General features: G+C 56.1%; 1 protein-coding gene across 3 annotated transcripts in view; it reads right to left on the bottom strand.

Moving 5' to 3' along the window:
- The window catches only part of Kiaa0930 (KIAA0930 ortholog), a 47,032-nt gene extending 30,712 nt beyond the window's left edge, over positions 1-16,320 (bottom strand). For 2 of the 3 annotated variants that reach the window (XM_048354009.1, XM_048354000.1), the window contains exon 1: positions 15,946-16,320. In XM_048354009.1, the coding sequence (XP_048209966.1) occupies positions 15,946-16,159 (214 nt within the window). In that variant the 5' untranslated portion in view covers positions 16,160-16,320. The remainder of the gene's footprint in view (positions 1-15,945) is intronic. The other variant, XM_048354016.1, reaches the window with a different exon arrangement.
- Between the last annotated feature and the right edge of the window lie 33 nt (positions 16,321-16,353).

The following is a 16,353-nucleotide window of genomic DNA, read 5'->3' as shown; positions in this document are numbered from 1 at the left end:
GTGGCAGAACACTAACTAGCCTTGAGCAAAAGAAGCTTAGTGACAGTGCCAAGGCTTGAATTCAAACTTCAGAACCAGGAAAAAAAAAATTACAGCTTAGCTGGGTGCCTGTGGTTCACATCTGTAATCCTAGCAACTCAGGAGGCTGAGGTAAGTCAGGCTAGGCAGGAAATCCTTGGGACTCTCATCTCCCATTAACAAGCAAAGGCTTGAGCACTGTCCCTGGCTTCTTCTTGCTCAAGGCTAGCTCTCTGCCACTTGAGCCACAGCGCCCCCTCTGGCCGTTTTCCATATATGTGGTGCTGGGGAATCGAACTGAGAGCTTCATGTGTAGGAGGCAAGTACTCTTGCCACTAGGCCATACTCCCAGCCCTCTAGTGTGTTTTTAATTTGCTTAATAGAATTTACTCATGTTTCTGTGCTTTAATAATGTAATATTACCAGTAGACTCCTGCTTTTAAAACTTTGTCCCCAGAGGACTGGGCTGTTGTGGAACACTTGTAGACTTCTGGGTGGAGGAAACAGGTCATTTTGGGTATGTCCTTGAAGGCTCTACCAGGAATCTCTTCTGCTCTCCCTCTTCTCTCTCACCTCCTCCTCCCTCTCCCTCCCCTCCCCTCCCTCCCTTCTCTCTGTCATTTTCAGCCTCCTTCCTGGCTGCTAGGAGGTGTGGTAATTCTCTGCTCCATTTTCCCACTGTGGTCATGTTGTGTCCAGTGCATGGGTCTCAGGAATGGAGAACAGAATCCTTTGAAGTAATGATTCAAAATAAATCCTTTGTCCCTTAAAAAAAAAAACAAAAAAAAAAAAACAAGCAAAAGGCTGGGGGTATGGCCTAGTGGCAAGAGTGCTTGCCTCCTATACATGAGGCCCTGGGTTCAATTCCCCAGCACCACATACAGAAAACGGCCAGAAGTGGCGCTGTGGCTCAAGTGGCAGAGTGCTAGCCTTGAGCAAAAAGAAGCCAGGGACAGTGCTCACAAAAAACAAAACAAAACAAAAAAAACAAAACAAGCAAAAGGCTAGTGCTGTGGCTCAAGTGGTAAAGCACTACTCTCGAGCACAAAAGCTCAAGGACAGCACCCAGGCTCCATGGCAAACATAAACACAAAAACCTACAGCTTAGGGAATGTCAGATTCTCAGGAAGATATACACGTACCCAAGAGAGAATAAGCATGCTTCCACACAAAGGCTGGCACACAAATGCGCACTTGGTGCCTGTAGCACAAACAGACCACAAAAAGGACACTTGTTTACAGGCTGAGGACTGAAGCACAAAGGGCTGAGTGTCACCTTGGGTTGAGAAATACCTGACAGTGGTCACCACGAACCAGGAAAGCACTGTGCATACTCAAAGCTGAATCCCCAAGTGGCATCCATGAATAATGAGAACCCAACAGCCCGGGACGGGAGTACTCAGCGGAGCAATGACCCGCAAGTGCCAAGTACTCAGTAGCACTGGTTTGATGACAGCTCATGTGTCTCTTGACCCTCCCCGCCCACCCCCGAATTTAAAGCCTGTCACTCCTTACCTTTTTTGTTTTTGTCTTTGACAGTCCTAGGCCTTCAACTCTGGGCCTGGGCACTATCCTGAGCTTCTTTTGCTCAAGATTGAGTGCTCTACCACTTGGGCCACAGTGCCACTTCTGGCTTTTTTGAGTAGTTTATTGGAGATAGAGTCTCACGGAGTTTCTTGCCTGGGCTAGCTTTGAACCGCTATCCTCAGATCCCAGCCTTCTGAGTAGGTAGGATGACAGGCGTGAGCCACTGGTGCCTGGCTTACCCTTTACCATTTTAAATCCTCTTGGCACCAGTACAAGGTGAGGATGGCCACAGCAGAATGCGAAATGGTCTCAACGTAAAGCAACCAAGACTCGGGACTCATGGCTCGGAGGTAGCCACAGGAGCTGTGTCCGAACAGCTATGTTCTTTCTAAGGTCCATCAGGCACAGCTAGGATTCTGGTAGCCTATTTTTAATGAGGAAACTTAGGGGCCCTGAGGTCACCTGGTGAATGGCTTCTCTAACCCTTCAGAGTCCCAGGGAACAGCTCTGCACTCCTTGGTAACCCCAGGGGCCCTCCTGAAGTGTCCTCAGGGCTTTTGGCAAAATGACACCTGGGGAAAATGCTTTGTGTGTAGGGGTGAAGAGTCCATTTCACAGTAGAACACCCACGGAATGTGAATGACTTTCCACAGATGGGATTCCTCAGACACCTAATGAAGGCAGCACTGGATTGCACAGGGCTTGCCACATAATCATGATCAGAGCAGAGACCAGGGAAGCCTCCCTCAGACAAGAGTCTAAAAAGCAGACCTGACCAACATTCTTGGCTCTTGAGCAAGGTAAGATTAAGCCTCTTGGCCCTTTGGTTTCCTCATCACAAAATCAGGAGAGCTCCTCCTACAGCTGCTATGGAGAGCCCAGGGCCTTGTGTGAACAAGTAAGTGCTCTGCCACTAAGCTGTGCCCCCTCCGGAGGCCACATCAAGTTTTAATGGCAAAGGAAAACCATAAGAAAACAAAAACCAGCAGGGCATGGCAGTACATGCCTTGGAAAGCTAAGGCAAGAGGATCACAAGTTCCACGTCAGCTTTGCCTCAAAGCGAATCATTAAACTCATAGTGAGTTTAGTGTCAACCCGCGCAATGACAGATGGACGGACGGACAGACAGATAAGCTTGGGATGCGCAAAGGGGACCTGGAAGGCTGAGGGAAGTGCTAGAGGGGACCCGACTGTTGGGGTCCCTCCAGCTCAGCAGTTTGGGCCTCGCCACTTAGATGCCCCTCTCCTGATTGTGGAGTGATACTCATTTGGCAGCTCCCTCCTGAGGTTGAGAGTTTTAATTCAGTGTTAGTATCATCTGCTCATCGTTGGTGTTGCCTTTGGAGACAGAGAAAGGAAGAGAAGACTCCCAGGTTTTCCATGACCAGTCTTCTCATAGCTACTGAATTTTGTACCCTGACTATCATGTTTACTTACGCAATGATGGGGACTGCGGAGAGGGCCTTGCACAAAGTTGTACATGTATAAGTACAAGACAGACCCTGGTTTGTTTCTAATGCCTGGGAATAAAGGCTGAAAGGAGGTACCCTAAATGTCCATACTGGCTGTATCAAGAGCAGTGCAGTCCACAGGAAGGGCCTCCCGTGTCCCAAGCACCACATTCAGCTTCCCATCTCCTCGGCCTCCTACAGACCACCCGCAGGTTTGCTGTATGAATGCAAAGCCGTGTCAGGGAGCGGCTGCAGGGGGCGTGGCTGGCTCTGGGCCACGCAGGGAGCCTGTTCAGTGCGGGGCAGGAGGCTGAGCAGAACCCATCGTGGCCTGGGCCTTCCCAGAGCTTCAGGGGAGCAGGGCTCATTCACCAGTAACACAAATGCACTGGAGGACTGGAGGGCAGGCTGCTGAGGAGGGGACTTTCACTGGGGCTCGGTGGAAACTACAAGTTGAGATGGCAAATGGGGGGAGCTAAGAGAAGCTAGGTGGAAGACTCCAGAAGTAAGGCTCGAATGGGAACCAGAGCTGGAAAGCCCTGGCCCTGCAGGCATCCCACCTGGCTTATCCTTGCACAGCTGGGGGTGGGGTGGTGGGGGGCTGAGACGGTGTCTGTGCTGAAGCCTGGTGATGGCACTGCCCAGCCTGCGCCCATCCCGGGGAAGCCTGCAGGAGGGCCTCCTCAGGGGAGACTTGGCCAGCAGCAGGCTCTGCTCAGTTCTGACTACCTCCTCCCAAAGGCAGCCAGGCTCAGCTCGCCTCCTTGGTCTTCTGGAAGCTTCCCCACGTGGGGCCCGGGCAGGTTGAATTGGGTCTGTGGCTCCTCAATAGGCCTTTCATTAGCCCAGGCCTCAGGGCTGAGGGCCTCCTTCCACAGGGCACGCAGACAGAGAAGCTGCCCAGGCTGCCCTGGTGAGCCCCTGCCGGAAGGAGAACTGGTCAGCCCTGCCCCGCGTGAACAACAGGGCTTGGCCAAGCCAAGAGGGACACGAGGTTTGGAGGCCAGCTGAGGCCAAGCCTAAGTCCTGCCTGATCTAAAGCCTTCTTCAGGAAGGAGTCCAGGCTCCTTCACCCACGTCTTCCCTGTGGTCCTCGATGCTGCGGCAGGCCTTGGTCCCTCTTCCTTGACGAGATGGCCCTTAGTGACCCCCCTCGTCTGCTCCCAAGGGGCACCAATCCGCCATCACCTCCCGGGGACCTGTCCCCACCACCTCTCCCTAAACTCCCCCCGCCCCCGCCTGCCTAAGCCCTTTTGAAGTGCACCAGGTGCAGCCTGCACCCTCCCGCCGGCGCGCACACGCTGGAAGCCACTTTGCCTTCTTTGGTCCTCGTTTACCCGGTGAGGAAACTGTGTGCGGTCACAGTAGGTGCCTCGCTGTCTGTCTGCGAGGGGCTCGATCTGTGCACGGGCCGTCCTGATCCCGCAGCGGGACAGGCTCCGCCACAACAGGCAGCCGCTGAGTGAGCGAGCACAGGGCTGCACACCCGCAAACACTACCATGGCTTTCCGCCAATCACCATCAACAAGAGCCCTGCACGTGACACCACAGGGCTGCACAATGGGAAACCCTCAGGGCCCTGTCATCTCCCCGTTAGCCCACTGCAAATCAGGGAAACTGAGTCCCTGGAGCCCCAGTTGCCGAGTTCCTGATTGGCACTGGCTTTCCAGTTTCCTGGCTTGTTCCATGTGGGGCACAGAGGTGTATTTCAGGGGGGTGACAACTTCTACTTGGGCAACCCACCGGGTCGCAGTTCCCAAAAGGCCACCCCACAATCCATGACCAGCACCGCAGCCCCTGCTGCTCCACTCATCCCAGACCGTCTCCCCACAGCAGCTCCTCCCCACACCTGGCTTTCAAGCTGAGCAGTAGCTGGAGGTGCAAAGGTTCAAATTCCCATGCGTGAGTTCATTAGAATTCCAAATTCCCCACTCCCTGCGTTCCCCAGAAAATGGCTCTCCAGGGTGGGAGGGACTGCTCCTTGTTCTGACTCACTTTTCGAGTTTCCACTGTCCCAGCCCGTGCCCCTGCCGCCCCCCCCCTCCTCACCCCACCAGCCTCCGCTCACCTGCCACAACACAAGGCCAGTCCCAGATCCCAGAACCTCCTCTCCAACCAGCCTCCTGGCCAGGACCTAGGCTGGGGACCGGCCTCCTGAGTGTGCCAATCACACAGTTCTCCCTAGCTCTCACCAGGCCCTCGCAGCACCAGGCTCTAGGCTAAGAGCCAGGCACAATGCCAGGTGGACCCAATGACAATGAGCCTATGTTGTGTCCATGCAGTGCCCAACACTAGCGCACTGTAGGCCCCAGGGCTCATCCCATGTAAGTCCTTCCCATCCACACACAAAAGCTGCACAAAACAAGATTCTGGGGCACCATCTGGCCTGGACAGACCCCCAAAGGCAAAGAAAGCTGGAGAATGTTCTTCCTCATGCCCAGAGAAAAGGGGCATCCAATGTGTCTCCCCAGAGGAATGGGTGCATTTGCGTGTGGGAATGGACAAGCATGGTCCCAAGTCCAGGAGACTCTCAGCAAGTGCGTCAGACGCTCTGAGCCTCACTGCTCCACATGCCAACAGGGCCATAACCCCCATCCCAGTTGGCAACAGATGAGACGCAGGGACACAAGGTAGGGTTGTTCCACTCAGGGAGGGAACAGCAACCTGAGATGCTGAGAGAAATCTCCTAGACTTGGAGCCTCCACGCTGCAGCCCCTCAATGATGATGCCGTCACCCTCTCAGCTGCAGCAGGAGGAGGAAGAGGAGGAGGGGGGGGAGAGGGAGAGGGGGTGGCCCCAGCTGCTCGGGCCCCAGCTGATTTGTCTCACCAGGAGTGCTGCAGGGACAAGACTCCCAGAAGTCCGCAGTGGGGGAGAACTCTGGAATCCAGGGCCTCCGCCTACGAGCTCTATCCATCAGCCAAGCATAAATCCCCAGGGTGCACCACAGGGGTGAGTGGCAGTGGATGGCAGCTTGGTGGGGTGTCCCTGTCCCAGGCTCCTCACAAGGGGTGCAGTCACCCACTCAGGCCAACCATCTTCCTATGAGAATAGAAAACCTAGGGGCAGGGGAAACAACCTTCTCCACGGGTTCCCAGTGACAGACACCCCGAGGCTAGGTCTGCCCCTCAATCGCTGCTGGGTACAGACAACAGTCACCTGCTCATTTTGCCCAGAGAGCTGCAATGACTTCTCTGCAGCAGCACAGGAAAGTAATTCCAGGCCTTTCTCTGCTCCTTTCCTGCTCTGGCGCTGCTCGGGCAGGGCTCTCTGCAGGCAGAACCCCTCGAAGGCCACCTCTCCAAGACCTGACACTCTGCCCGCTCCCAGGCCTGTCTCCAACACCCAGCACCCGCTGGGTCCCCACAACACCTCCCATGTCACTCCCAGGGGACTGGGCTCAGGGACTTTCCAGACTGAGCTGGCACAAAGAACACCAAGCTCATTCAAACGTTGCCCTGGAGGGCACCCGAGGTGGGGGAGGAGGAGGAGCTACGGGGGGGGGGGGGAGGGGAGGCTCTGCAGTCACAGACCAGGTGGTAGGAATGATACTGGTGCCCTTGGGAACAAAGATCAGACAGCAGAGAAAGCTCCAGAGGGTCCTTTGCTCTGCAAGGGCGGCAACACTAGGCGGAGGAACCGCAGGGTGAAGAGGCCAAGCAACTCTCCAGAAGCCTATCACCTGAGCTCAGGTCGCCAGGGATCTTGGGCTTTCGGTCTTACAGGCATCAAGAGGTCATCAGAGGTGTGTCAGCAGGGATAACAGAGTTGTGTTTTGTTACAGGACCTCAGTGGAAAGTTTGTTCATCTCCTACCATGGCAATGGGTTCTGCAGGCCCAGGGAGGTCTGGGCAGGTCCCGTGATGGTGTGCACAAGATACACACAAGGGCCTGGGAGGAAGCCGCCTGCCCATAGGACCTCTCCCACTCGCGCTGACCTGCGCCCCCAGGGAGCTCCAAGCTCCTGGTGGAGGGCCCGGCTCAGCGCTGCTCTGGCACTGCACTGCATAAGGACATACGCTTGGCCGAGGCAGATGCGGCGCTCGTGGGACACGCCTAGGCACAAAAGTCCTGTGTGGTTGTTGCAAAGGTACCTAGGAAGCACTGCTCTGCAAAGAACTAGAAGACATTTGCTCCTAGCCTGCCTATCACGGAGTCTTCACCCCTCTAAGGAGGAGATGCCTTGCCATCTGTAGATGACAATGAGCATGGAGGAGAGAGCACCTTGTAAACTCGGGGGGCCCAGCTGTGCACTAATGGAATCCCAGCACTAGGAAGGCAGAGTCAGGAAAGTTGAATCTCTTCCTTATATAGGCAATCCAAGCTTCACACACACACACACACACACACACACACACACACACACACACACACTTTGTATTCTCCTGTTGTCCCATTCTCTGTCAAAAGGGCTGCCATTGAAAACCCATCCAAATGCACAGGCCTTGACCTGAACAACAGTCCCTCCACCCACAAAGCAGAAAATGCAAACGGCCCTGCTTTCCACCCTCCCACATTTCACAAATGATCACAGTGGTCATTTAAAGGCAGCAAGAAAAAAAAATCTTCTAAGACTCAAGTGAGAAGTGTGGGCTTCATATTGTCAGGTAAAAGATGTTTTTAGGAGTCTCCCAAAATGGGATGATGTCTTTCCTCTCCAGGCCTGCACTATACAAAAGGGCCTTCACCAAATGGGTAGCCCCCAACCCTCAGAAATCAGGTAAGTGCTGACCCCAGACTCAACGTCTGCATGTCCCAGGGTCAGTCGGTGGACTCCCTTCCGGAAGCATCGCAGCTCTGCTCAGTAGCTACCAGGCTACCTACCCTCCGTGACTCCTCCCCACCACGCACGATCTGGTCTTTCACTGCCAGGGACCAAGGAAGCTTCACCTGCATTGAAGGCTCCACCTCCTTGCCTGAGCAATGGAGCTGCAGGGGAGACGTTAAGACCAGTCATTCCAACGCTGGGCTCTCGTGGCCTCGGGACTGGAGATGAGTCAGGAGCCACCGAAGACAGGTCAAGGCTGGATGCGTTCTGAGAGGCTTCCTGCTCCACCTCAACTCTGCCAGAATAGGCTGTGGCCCAGAGGACATTCTGCTCCTGAGCCAAAACAGGGAGACTGGCAGCATGTGTCCACCCTCCCAACACACACACACACACACACACACACACACACACACACACACACACACACACACAGAGTGAGAGAGAGCTCATAACTAGGAGGGGCAGGCTCCTCAGGCACACGAAGTCCAGAATGGAAACTCCTAGAATGTCTGACCCTCTGATGGCAGCCAGGGTAGGGCTCGTGGCCCCTCCTCCCTCTGTGGGACTAGGCTGGTTTCTGCACTTGGCCACAGCCCCTAGGTGCAGAGACCCCTGGAATGGTAAGGCTGGGAACCAGCAAGCAGGCCTAGGTAGGTCCAAGAATGAGAGGGCAAAAAGGAGGCCAGATGGCTCACAGCAGTAGGGCAAGTGGCAACTGCACCAGGGAAGGCATTACAACCAGCTCCCCGGCCCTCCTGGGCCCTAACAGCTGCTAACGCTCCCTACAGAACAGGCAAATGGGTGGCTGCGGGTGGCCAGTGGCCACCAACCCCGCACATTGCCGCCGATACGCAGGGAACATGGTAACACTACAGATGTCCAGCCCACCAGGGTGTGTGACTCAGATGCCCAGGTGGTGGGAATGAGTGGGCATATTGGTTCTAAGGTTCCCAATGAGCCCAAGGGTGCAGCTCAGTGGAAGAGCGCTGCCTAGCACGCACTAAGCCAAGTCCCAGCTCATGACATGCAAACCCACCCCCATGTGCTTAGCAAAAAGTTGGTAAGAGGGGGGGCAGACACTCCAGCTAGGGAGCCGCGGGCCCACAGGCGGGCACATGGGGAGGTTTAGGAAGATCACATCATGTTAGAACATTCCTGAAGAGTGAGTGAAAAACAGCCCGGGCAGCCCACCTGAGCACAAGGTAGGTCAGCCTGGTCTATGCTCAGAGGCTCGGTTTCTTGGCTCTGTCTCTGGAAGCTGAGGGCTTCAGGGGGAGAGAGGTCTTGAGTGAGAAGACCAACTAGAGAACCAAACACTGATCCAAAGCCACGCCGGATGCTGGCTCCTTCCTCAGCTGCTTGCACACCCTGTGGCACGTCCTGCTCACCTTCTGCAGTGAGCCTTTCCATTCTGTGTCAATTGCCTGCGACGCTCCACCTAAGTTTGTTAAGCATCTGGTCACCACTTAAGAGCCCTGGCCCTGCCCTTGGGGGTCAGACCGAAGCCTCTGGAAAACGGCCTCCCAGGTTTCTAGGCAAATACATACACTCATCCACATAGAAGGAGGTTTCTTGCAAGCTATTTATAACAATGGAAAACTGGATCCAAGCTAAGTTTCCAACAAGATGGAACGAATTAAGTAAATGATGGCACATGCTGTAGTCATTTAAATAAGGTTTAGAATTGAAAGACATGAAAAAAGCTTTAGGAACTTTAAGTATAAAGTATGATTAAATTTTGTATGTATAGAATATCAAGGAATTTTAAGGAGAAAGCATGATTCAAATTTGTATGTATGGAATATCAAGTATTCAAGAAAGGCTTTGAAGAGATTCATGGAGAAGATTGTGTGTGTGTGTGTGTGTGTGTGTGTGTGTGAGAGAGAGAGAGAGAGAGAAGAGAGAGACAGACAGATAATGAGAATGAGAATGAGAACAAATACTGGGCTTGAACTCAGGGTATGGCGCTGTCCCTTAGCTTTTTCGCTCAACACTAACTCTCTGCCACTTGAGCTGGAGCTCCACTTGCAGCTTTTCACTGGTCAATTGGAGATAAGAGTGTCACAGACTTTCCTGCCCCAGCTGGCTTTGAACCTCGATCCCTAGAGCTCAGCCTCCTGAGTAGCTAGGATTACAGGTGTGAGCCACCAGCACCCAGCAGCTAGGGCCTCACTTTTGGCCCAGGCTAGCCTGGACCATGCACCAACTATTTCAGCTTCCTGCCATCGCCTTATCTGTTGAGATTGCATTTTTGCCTGGGCTGGCCTCCAACTTTGATCCTCCTGATCTCTACCTGCTAAGTAGTTAGGATTCCAGAATGATCCACCTTAGAACCCAGTCTGTTAGCTTTTTCATTTTTTTGTTGGCCATGGGGCTAGAAATCAGAGCCTTGGCGCTGTCACTAGCTCTTTTTGCTCAAGACTAGCACTCTACAACCTGAGCCACAGCGACACTTCCTGTTTTCTGGTAGTTAATTGGAGATAAGACTCATGGACTTCCCTGCTTGGGCTGGCTTTGAACCCTGATCCTTAGATCTCAGCCTCCTGAGTAGCTAGGATTATAAGCATGAGCCACTGGTGCCTGGCTTGTTATTTATTTATTTTTTTTGCCAGTCCTGGGGCTTGAACTCAGGGCCTGAGTACTGTCCCTGGCTTCTTTGGCTCAAGACTAGCACTCTACCACTTGAGCCACAGCGCTACTTCCAGCTTTTCTGTGTATGTGGTACTGAGGAATCGAACCCAGGGCTTCCTGCATGCTAGGCAAGCACTTTACCACTAGGCCATATTCCCGGCCCTTGTTAGCTTTTTAAATTGGGAAATAAATGATTACAAATATTGAGGACTTAGAAAAATAAGTGTTCTCACAAACAAATGGACTAAAGAATGGTATCCTTAGGGGAGGAATCCAAAGGCATAACTCCTCTAAACAACTAAAGTATTGTTTAGCAAATGAATACCAGCCTGTGGAGATATGGTTTTGGGGGAAGAAAAAAAAAGGGGGAAGCACAGGAATGGAGAGAGGAAGGATGAGCAAATGTAGTCATTATATTCAACGTACATTATGTAAAAACTGAGCCATGTAACTTGACGGTAGGGACGGGAATAGAAAAATGGAAGGGAATGAAGGAAGGGCTGATACAGACCAAGATGCACTGTACTCATGACCTGATTTATAGGATTGTAACCTCTTTATACAACTACCTAATAATAACAATAAACAAATGTTCTGCTTGGATCTTCTCAGTGGCCTTGTGACTTAGCTGACACTCACGAGCCTACCCGGTTGGATGGAGTCTCAGGGAGCCCCTGGTCAGGCTACAAGCTGGAGGGGGAAATGACTCACGCAAGCCACAAAGCCGGGCAGAGCACTCATCACTGGCTCAGGGGTGCCAAGGCAGCTGACTGCAGAGACCCCTGCTTCTCTCCAGGGTGAGGTCCTGAGTCCTCAGATGCCCCTGAAAGGAACAGGGCTCTGGACTCCAGGTCTGGGGCCGAAACGAACAGACCTCAAAATAGGCTCAGGAACTGTAAGTAGCTCTGCTACCACTCCAAACGGCCACACTTCCTCCCCACCCAACAGCCCTGACTGCGGTGGGTAGGGGAAATGGAGCGGGAGACGCAGCTACTGGTGACCCAAGGAACCCTGGGACACTGTCCCCAGGAGATGAGAACCACACGGAACCGCCGGGGATGGCCCTCTGGACTTGAGCACGTACAGACAGCTGTAAATGTAGGTGCAGACACTGGGACAGATGGAAGAGCAGCCCCCAGGCCTGCGCCAGCTCCTCTGGAGCTCGTGCTGAGCGGGTGCCTGCCATGGCTCATTCACAACCCGTCCTTTCTCGGTGCAATCCCCATGTCCCTGGAGAGTCTGCGTCTTCTTTACAGAGAGGACACAGAGATCTGAAGGCTGCGGCATTGGCCAGGCCCCACAGCCTTCCTTTTTCAGCCACAATTCCCACCGAATCCCCAGCCCAGTAAAACCACAGAGCTGGCCAAGAGCGCACATGGCTCGTGCTAACTCAGAGGGTGGGCTGGCATGGAGGGGAAGCACAGGGGCAGGGGTCATTGGCAGGCAGCCCCCCTTCAGTCTCTGACAGGCCTAGACTCTCAGGCGTCCCCGTTTTATGGCCTTAAGGGAGCCATGTTATTCTGTAGTTCTTGCCCTGTAAAACGCAGCAGGGCCACGGGAACACTGTGGGGGCAGGCAGCTGGCCTGTGGCTGGGGTGCAGAGCTGCCTATGCTAACGGCAGCCAGTCGCACCTGCAAAGCTCAATGACCCAGAGCCCTAAATGCCACCACTCCAGCCTCGACTCCTCTGCTTCTGCATTCAGGCAGGTCCTGCCCATCCTCTCCCCTGCTCACTCCCTCCACAAACTCCTCCCCTGGGCAGCACTGGTGACTCCAGTGACCGGTTACCCCTCTGGTCAGCTGGGTACCCACATCCCTACTGGGCCCTTCCTTAACCTGCCTCTCCCAGGCAGACAAGCACCTGAAGCCAGCCAAACTACTGGAATCCTGAGGGCAAGGCTGTCCACAGAGCCCAGAAGCAAATAACTTAAGACTCAGGATCTGCCCCCTCCGCCCTTGTGGTGAGGGCACAGTGCTACCCCTCCAAACCCGTGCACAGGTTCCCAGACCATAAACAGCCAGGCATGAATGCCTCCGGCAGCCGCAGCCAAGGCAAGGACAACTAGCAGCATGGCACAGGCTGGCCCTTCTAGAACCCACCTGGGATCGAGAAGCATGCTGCCCTCCCGCCCAAAAAATAAGACATCTACCAGGCTGAGGGCATCACTCAAGTGGTAGAGCACAGGAGCACAGGGCCTGATTTCAGTCCCTAGTAGTACCAAAAAAAAAAAAAAAAAAAGTGGGAGCCTTCCTACATGGTTTGTGTGGGTTGCTATGAGTGCTCTCGAGAAGCCGCTAGCCACATCTGCCTCAGCCACCTGGAGACGTTACCTCAGCCAGAACCACAGCCAGCTCTGGGCACAAGCAACATCAAAACAGTCACCTGTACACCTGGCTTCCTTCACCAGAGACTGACGTCCTGCAAAGCAGTGATCAAAGCCAGCCCCGATCCAGCAGAGCGAGTGCTCAAAAAATGCTGCTGCTGCTGCTGCTGCAGAGACCACTGGGGAAAGAATTCAAGTCAGGTTTGTATCCACAAGGTGCCCTTCATCACCAGCCACACAGCGAGCCCAGTGTGGGGAGGGCTAGACTCAGAGATGCCCAAAGGTGCCCTTGATACCTTCCAAACAACCTCAGAGGGGGGAAAATCACCCCTAGAGAAGACCCAGCAGGGAGCTGAGCAATCTAAGCTTTAATTAGATACCCCCCGCCAAAATGCAAAAGACCTAAGTTCACGCCTAATGGCCTGGAAGTGTTTCTTACTGGTACTGTGAGGCTCTGTAATCAATCTCCAACACTGGAAAAAAAAAATACATTCACCCATTCGTTCATAAACCTAACAAGCTGCTAAGCTATGAAGTGGGGGTGACAAAGTGCAACTGAAGGGAAAAAGGCAAAAACCCAGGGGCTGAGAGGGTTGACTGCTTACATGAGCAGGAGCCAAGTGCTCTGACAGTTCTAGATTCTATGCTCAGGCCCTCACCCGGCGTGCTGCACGAGTCCCTGTGAGCGCTGCCCCTCTACGAACATCAGATTTACTAAGTTAAAAAAAACAACAGGGTGGTTGCATGGATGCGTCTGCAATTCTAGTGACCCAGGAGGCAGAGATCAGGAGGACTGTGGCCCAAGGCCAGCTCTAGCAAAGAGCTGTCAAGTTCCCATAGCACCAATAAGCTGGACGCGGTGGTGTGTGCCAGTGGTTCCACCTACATAAGAAGTAGTAGGTACGAGGATCACAGTCTGAGGCCATCACAACCACAAAAAAAATGGGGTGGAGTATGTGGGTGCATGGCTCCCAGGCACAATAGGGTACTTGCTATCATGTCAGGTGCTGCTGTGCTGCTCTTGGGGGGGTGGCCCTGCCATCTCCTTAGGAGCAGGGCTGTCTAATAGGAGAGGAGATGCCCGCAATCACGGCCCTCAGAAGACAGTGGAGAACAGAAGGGGTATATGCTCAGGGGACTGCAGAGGGGCTGTTTGGAGCTGGTAAGCACACACAGCTGAGGGAATCTGTGGCAGATGGTCCCCCAGGCCCCTCCCCAGTTCAGACATTCCGTGCCAGGTGGGCTGCCAGAATGGCACACAGTAAGTGCCCAACCCATGGTTTCCGAATGAATTAATGAGGCTCCTCAAATTTCAGCTCCAAACTATAATGAAGACACCTTTGGGGCTGGGAATGTGGCTTAGTGGTAGAGTGCTTGCCTAGCAGGCACGAAGCCCTGGGTTCGATTCCTCAGCACCACATACACAGAAAAGCCAGAAGTGGCGCTGTGGCTCAAGGGGCAGTGTGCTTGCCTTGAGCAAAAAGAAGGCAGGGACAGTGCTCAGGCCCTGAGTCCAAGCCCCAGGACTGACAAAAAAACAAACAAACAAAAAAAAAACCCACAAAAAAAGCACCTGCTATCCATGGCTAGAGAGCATGTCACTCTATGCAGGCTGACTGGGAACTGCTACAAAGAAGAGAATTCAAATTAATTTCCTCCCCTCACCCAGCCTTCAGGGTGTGGCCTACTGAGGGGTCTGGAGTGCCTGAGGCTGCCATGGGGACAGGGCAGCTACAGTGTGACCTCAGTGGGGGATGAATTTCTCCTTTGGAGCTTGCGCCAGCTCCCCCCCCCCCCACCCCAGGTGAATGAAGGGGCACTGGTAGAACCTGCAAAGTTGTCCCAGCCTAGGAAAACCCCAGCTCACATTGGGAGGGTGACAACATGGAATGAAGTCATTCAGTGTGAAGAAGGGAGGGGTCTTTTCATGGAGCAAATGACAAATCAGAGACTATGGGGGAGGGGGGACCTCCTGGCTTGGGTTTGAACAGGCCCATCCCTCGCAGATTACCTCACACCCAGCCAGACTAGGAGACCCCACCCACACCTGCAATCCCAGGCCTTTTCAAACAATAAGAGGCCCCAACACCTCACCTCACCGGGCAGACACACACCTAGAATCTCCAAAGGACACAATCACACCCAGACAGGCAGCCAGCGCCGCCCTCAGTGCCAAGTAGGTGCTATCAGGGGGCCGAGGGTCAACAGGTTCCTGGCCAGGCCGGTGCAGGAAGACAAAGGATTCGTTGTTCCGCAATGGAGACCCGGCCCTCCCTGTGAGCTGAGGATGTGGCCGGGCACCCTCGTCGATAGGTCCCCTGCCCTGTGTGTGGAGACGGGGCGGTGTCTCCTCCAATCTCCCGCCCACACGCCGGGCTGTAGCACTGAGGCCCCCAGAGGTTCCTGGAGAAGGAACCACGAAGAGGAAGAAGGGGACCGGACAACATCCGGAGAGGCAGAGACACCCCGAATGACCCGGCAGAGACGCCAAGGGTGGCCGCTCTGAGTATCAGAATCAGAGCCCCGGGGACCCAAGGCAGAGCCCGGTGCGGGGCCGGGGAGCCCTCGGGCGGCGCGCACGGGGAGGCACGGTGACAGCTGGGCACGCGGGGACACGCGCGGAAGGGGCACGCGGAGGTGGACACGCAGAGCGGCAGATACGCGGAGGTGGACTCGCGGGACGCAGGCACGCAGGGACGCGCGGAGGAGGCGCGCGCCGGGCAGCGCCGGAGGCCCCGCCGGCCTCGCGCCCGCCGCCGCTCCCCGGACAGGCCTCGTCCCGCGGCCCCGACCCCCCCCCCCGGCCCCCGCCGGCCTCGCGCCCGCCGCCGCTCCCCGGACAGGCCTCGTCCCCCGGCCCCGACCCCCCCCGGCCCCCGCCGGCCTCGCGCCCGCCGCCGCTCCCCGGACAGGCCTCGTCCCCCGGCCCCGACCCCCCGGCCCCGAGCCCCACCGGCCTCGCCCCCCGCCGGCCTCGCCCCCCCCGCCGGTCCCGTCCCCCGCCGGCCTCGCCCCCCCGCCGGCCTCGCGCCCCGCCGGCCCCGTCCCCCCCGCCGGCCCCGTCCCCCGCCGGCCCCGTCCCCCCGCCGGCCCCGTCCCCCGCCGGCCTCGCCCCCCCGCCGGCCCCGTCCCCCGCCGGCCTCGCCCCCCCGCCGGCCCCGTCCCCCCGCCGGCCCCTGTCCCCCGCCGGCCTCGCGCCCCGCCGGCCTCGCCCCAGTCGACTCACCCAGGCCGCAGACCTCGCGGCGCAGGTGGAGGCGGCTGCGCTCCTCGGCTATGGCGCGCAGCATGTGCTGCAACGAGCGCTCCTCCGCCTCGGCGCCGCCCGCCGGCTCCGGGGAGAGCGTAGCGGCGGCGGAGAGGCCGGGCATCCCGGCCCGGATCCCCGCGGGCGCGGCCGCGGAGGCGCAGGCCCGGCCCGGCGGCCGCGCGGAGGCCATGCCGGGCCCCGGCTCATCGCCCGCGCCTCGCCCGCGGGGATCCCCGGCGAGCCCCGCCGCCTCGGCCCCGCCGCCGCCCGCCGAGAGCACCAGTGAAGCCACAATCCACCCCCCGGGTGCGCGGTCGCCGTCGTCGCCGCCCGCCGAGCACAGCTGAGGAGAGCGCACTGCGCGCCGCCGCCGCCGCCGCCAGC

Source organism: Perognathus longimembris, chromosome 1, assembly GCF_023159225.1.
Source record: "Perognathus longimembris pacificus isolate PPM17 chromosome 1, ASM2315922v1, whole genome shotgun sequence".
NCBI classification, from domain to species: Eukaryota; Metazoa; Chordata; class Mammalia; order Rodentia; family Heteromyidae; genus Perognathus; species Perognathus longimembris.
Note: the sequence above shows the minus strand (reverse complement) of the source record. Positions and strands in the feature narration are given on the sequence as shown.